This window comes from Morone saxatilis, unplaced genomic scaffold (genome assembly GCF_004916995.1).
Source record: "Morone saxatilis isolate NCDOM2014 unplaced genomic scaffold, NCSU_SB_2.0 Contig18, whole genome shotgun sequence".
Classification (NCBI taxonomy): Eukaryota; Metazoa; Chordata; class Actinopteri; family Moronidae; genus Morone; species Morone saxatilis.
In genome coordinates this window covers 307,179-312,013 of record NW_023339740.1, presented here as the reverse complement: position 1 = coordinate 312,013, position 4,835 = coordinate 307,179, and the positions used below count along the sequence as shown (strand labels likewise).

The 4,835-nt window shown below is 42.4% G+C and overlaps 2 protein-coding genes across 2 annotated transcripts in view; both read left to right on the top strand.

The window, feature by feature from the left end:
- Window positions 1-2,277, top strand: part of LOC118328046 (CCN family member 5-like) — an 11,541-nt gene extending 9,264 nt beyond the window's left edge. Inside the window, exon 5 of the mRNA XM_035661647.1 lies at window positions 559-2,277. Coding sequence (XP_035517540.1) covers window positions 559-843 — 285 coding nt within the window. The 3' untranslated portion in view covers window positions 844-2,277. The remainder of the gene's footprint in view (window positions 1-558) is intronic.
- Window positions 2,278-2,487: 210 nt separating this feature from the next.
- Window positions 2,488-4,594, top strand: LOC118328867 (P2Y purinoceptor 1-like). The gene has a single exon (XM_035662791.1). The coding sequence runs from the start codon at window positions 2,624-2,626 to the stop codon at window positions 3,641-3,643; it is 1,020 nt and encodes a 339-aa protein (XP_035518684.1). The 5' UTR covers window positions 2,488-2,623; the 3' UTR covers window positions 3,644-4,594.
- The last annotated feature ends 241 nt before the right edge of the window (window positions 4,595-4,835 follow it).

Below are 4,835 nucleotides of genomic sequence, written 5' to 3'. Positions count from 1 at the left end.
GGCAGAATCTATGTTTTTATACTGATAACAACAAAAAAGCATCAATCAAAAGCCAAAGGGACAATTATTCTGCTTTTCTAGGCTAGTTACCTTTCAGCAGGTCTAGTTTAGCTGTTTTTATTCTCTGTGATTAGATAATAAATAGTCAACACAGTACACAGAATTGATCATATCTGATCAGCACTGCCTTAGTTTGACGTTTGACTCTGAGCTTTGGTGCGTGAAGCTCGGCACAGCACTCACTGAGACATGACGTGTCATCACAAGGTAGCCCTACCCTAAATCATACCCTGCTTTATGGTCTATTTTACTCTAAATAGGACCATCATTTACTAAATGAACATCATGCTGTATGGTCGAAGACTGAAACTAGAGACTGAGAACATAAACTCATTAGGAAACTGTTTCCTGAGCTCATAAATCAAGTCAGAAGTCGACTAAGAATTGGCCCAATTTAGATGTTAAAACACATACCAATCTACAAATGACTAAATCACTGGACATGCAACAGAGTAACTGCACAATAAATAGTACATTTTGCCTGTCTGTGTTTTTCAGAGTTCAGGGGTGTGCGAGAGCAGCTACAGTTCACCTCTGTCCATTCAGTTTGAACACCAGGGCTGCTGGAGCACCAGAGCCGTCCGTCCCAGGTTTTGTTCCTTGACCTGTCCGGAGGGACGCTGCTGCAGCCCATCCCACACCAGGACAGTGCGGTTGGTTTTCCGCTGCCCCCAAGGCAGGCTCACCCAGCATCAGGTGATGATGATCGAGTCCTGCTCCTGCAGCATCTCCACCTGCCGTCAGTCCCCAGCCACAGCTGCCCGGAGTGTCCTGTGGTTGTGAGGTGCATGTGCATCCAGCTACAAGGAAGATGGGCAGTTCATGTCTGTGAAACTAGAGGCTAAAAATGACCCAAAATACACACGCGACAATGTGGTTTTCAAGGAAGTTAAAGTAGTGTTTCAAAATTATGGAAATATTTAAATCAGGATGTGAAACTAGACATTATACAATAGCTGTGAGAGAAATGCATCCAGATGTACAAATTCACAGATTTGTAAATGAGCACTTGCATTTGAAAGTTTGTATTAAAATGTAAATTGTAATCTGTATCCAGGTTTAAAACCAAAAAGGTTTCCTCATTCACATTTTACCCCATATTATTTAATAGCTATGATCCTACAACTTCACATATCACAAGGTGTTACCATTTAAATCCTGTCCACTCTTTGACAAACTCAGATTGGATCTAAATGACTGGTTCTCAAACAATGGTATGTGTATCACTTGTGGTACACAAACTGCCTCTAGGGGTATGCGGAGGAATATCTGAACAATTCTTTTTAAATGTACTAAATCAACAAAAAAAACAAAAAAAAACATACTAACATATACAATACGACAAAATTTCAAATCAAAACACTTGAACTATGAGATCACTGAAATGTAATTTAAAGTAAGTTTTGCATTTTGTGTAATATTTTGTTTCAACATCAGCCTGCTTGCTCAACTGTTATTGGAGCACAGAGCAAAAAGGGGCAGGAAGGGTTAATTGTTTGCTTGTTAGCCACCTTCTAAGGTGATAATATGTCAGTGGTGTGTTCCTCCTGTGTTCCAGATTTGTAAATAACACATAATTACACAGGGAAAATGTACAGATTGTAAGATTTCATTTCATGATGGCAACCCTAAGTCTGCACATTAAAGCTGCAGTACTTAACTTTTATAGAAATTACTTTTTGTCATATTCACTGAAACTTATATCCTGACAGTAGAACATGAGACAGATAATCTGTGAAACAATCAGGTTCCTCTGGCTCCTCCTCTAAAAGTTACCTCCTGCAGCTTTAAAGGGATGATGCTACATCTAGAGAGATTGATGTAGTGATAGAGTGCATGCAATTTGCAGATGCTCCACACTGATGTAAGAAGAGCGATGGTAGAGGTAAATTAAACTGGAAACACTTAATTTAAATGATACAAACTGACATATGTAGGTGCACTTTTCAAATACTGCTGTATTCATTTGCATTTACAATGTATTTATTTCTAAATTAATGTTTAATAAAACTTTTAATGCCCTTTCCCAGCAGAATGGCATTTTATTATTGTTACCTCGGTCTAACAAGTTATTATGTAATCAGTGTTTGACAAGAGGGAAGGTGTGTGTGAGTGATGTCAACATGCAGGGCCCAATACTAAGCAAGTCACTTTTGACCTAGTTAGTAATTCCATGTTACAGTGTAATAGTTGTACTTTAAGCCGTCTGTACAGCCAGGTCACGCAAGATGTAAATTATTTCACAGTAATAAATCCTCATTCATCCTCATTCTTTGTAAATGTCTGTGTTGTTGACTGATTATTGTTGTTTTATATTTCCAAGAATGTCTGCATGACTCTTCGTGTGTATGACATCTGTACAGTGGGAAGTGGGCGGACCTTCTTTCTTTGCTTTCATATTCTCTTCGGCATTGTTTGGAACCACTCACACGTTATCTGCCAGAGGAGATGTTTGGTCTGAGCGCCGAGCCGCTGGCTGCTGCTGCTCTTTCACTTTTGTGGAAAAGTTCCAATTGAATGAAAAACTAATTTAATCTTAATTAAATCAGCGGAAACCCCAAATATGTCTGGAAACATCACGCACGGTGCCTGCGAGACCATCAACCTGAACTTTACGCACGCCTTCCTGCCGCCCGTGTTCGTCACTGTGTTCGTTGTCGGGACTCTGTCCAACATCTGGGGGCTGAAAAGCGTGTGCAGCAGCTGGAACAACATCGGAAACATCAACATCTTCATGTTCAACCTGGGAGTGGCGGATTTGTTGTACCTGTTCACCCTGCCGTTCCTCGTGGTCTATTACGCGCGCAACAGCCACTGGCAGTTCGGCCAGCCTTTCTGCAAGGTGACCCGCTTCTGCTTCAACCTCAACCTCTACGGCAGCATCGGCTTCCTCACCTGCATCAGCATCTACAGGTACCTGGGCATCGTGCACCCCATGAAGGTGATGGGGAAAATCACCAGCCGCCACTCGCTGGCCATAAGCGTCCTGGTCTGGATTCTCGTCATCATCCAGATCCTCCCTGATATGTTCTTTGACAAGAATGCCTCAACATCACCCAACTCGTGTTACGACACCACCTCTAACGACCGGATCAGCGCCTACTTGCCTTACAGCATCGCCTGGACCGTCACAGGGTTTGCCATCCCACTGGTGATCATTCTGGTGTGTTATGGACACGTTGTTGTGGTTCTGGCCAGAAAAGCTAACGTCAACCCTGTGCTGAAGCAGCGCTGTCTGAAACTGGTCGTGATTCTGGTGATACTATTCTCCATCTGTTTCATCCCCTACCACGTGTTTCGGAATCTGAACCTGAGTACCAGGATTTTGAAACAAAAAGCTATTTGCCACGCCAGCTTCCGCGACATCTACATTGCGCATCAGGTGGGCAGATGCCTGGCTTGTCTGAACAGCGCTATAAACCCGCTCATTTACATAGTGGGCAACGATGATTTCCTCATGAAGCTTCATGGCCTCAGTAAGCGGGCCCGGCTGTCTCTGGCCGGCCTCACAGGCGCAGTCATTTACCGCAGACCGAAGGAGAGAGACGCGGATTCATCGTCGGAGACTGCGGTTAACTCCTAACAGTCGGTTCACCCGAGAGACACTTCCGTGCACTCGAGTCCCTGCATATCAAGCACCGCCAGAACTTCCGCTTTTCCGGGAACAAATTAGAGTAATGACTGATAACCTGCGGCATCTCTTGTGGCAGCGCATCAGTCATCAGGTCAGCAAGGTGTCAGGGCGTCATTACCAGATACTTATTATCTGCAGCTGAAGCTCATGATCTCATCTCATGTACTGCACTGATTTATTAAGTATTCAGTATTGTGCTGTTAATATTTTGCACTTTCTGTATATTACTGCAGTGGTTCCCAACCTTTTTCACTTTTTTGGAAAAGGGGGTGGCATATATATGCATATGTCAATGTTTTGGAGACCCCCTAAAATATCACAAAGCAATTTTATAGTTCGCACCCTGGGACCCCTTTTTAAGTTTTCTAGCACCCTTTAAAATCAAGAAGGCTTTGCAACCCTCCCGTGAAGCTTCCCCCAGGTTGGGAACCACTGTATTACTGTGTGTGCTTGTAAGTGGATGTCCTGTGATGTGATGGCCTTCCTACTGTACAGTGCAGGAAAAGTCCAGTCCATGTATTGTGCTTACACATTGTCAGGGACTTGTTTATAGCTGATTGATTGTACTACCTTTGCACTGTTACAAGTGAAGCATTTGGCAGTAGTTTGTATTTTCCAGGCTTTATGTAAGTGAGACTTAATCAAGAGGGTTTGGAATAAAAGGCACTTATTTCATGTCAGTGTTGTTGCTCCACAGTATTTATAGTGCAGGATTATTTAGATAAAGTGGACACAGCAGCTGTGTAGGTGCTGAGACCTGCAGTCTGAAGAAGTGATGGGAGAAATATTCAGTGAAACTCTTCATTACCAGTCCTGTATTTAAAGGTTTATTTAAATATAAATACAGAAGTATTATCAGATGTATCAAGTATCACAAATTAAAGTACTCATTATGCAGAATGCTTCCTGTCAGAATGATATGTTATTATATAGCCTACTATTATTATGTAACAGCATATATATTAGGGTTGTTGAGTTCATTTCTGTTTGTGATGAGCCTCTGTGTGTGAATGGCTGAATGGAGCACGTACTGTAAAGTGTTCTGAGTGGTTGGAAGAATAGAAAGGCGCTATACAAGTACAGGTCCATTTACCATTTACCATTTAAAATGGAAAGACCGGGCAAAAACCCTTGCAGATGA

What these genes read in the sequence shown, in the direction of transcription:
- LOC118328867 (XM_035662791.1), top strand. Translation starts at nt 2,624, where the DNA reads ATGTCTGGAAACATCACGCACGGTGCCTGCGAGACCATCAACCTGAAC.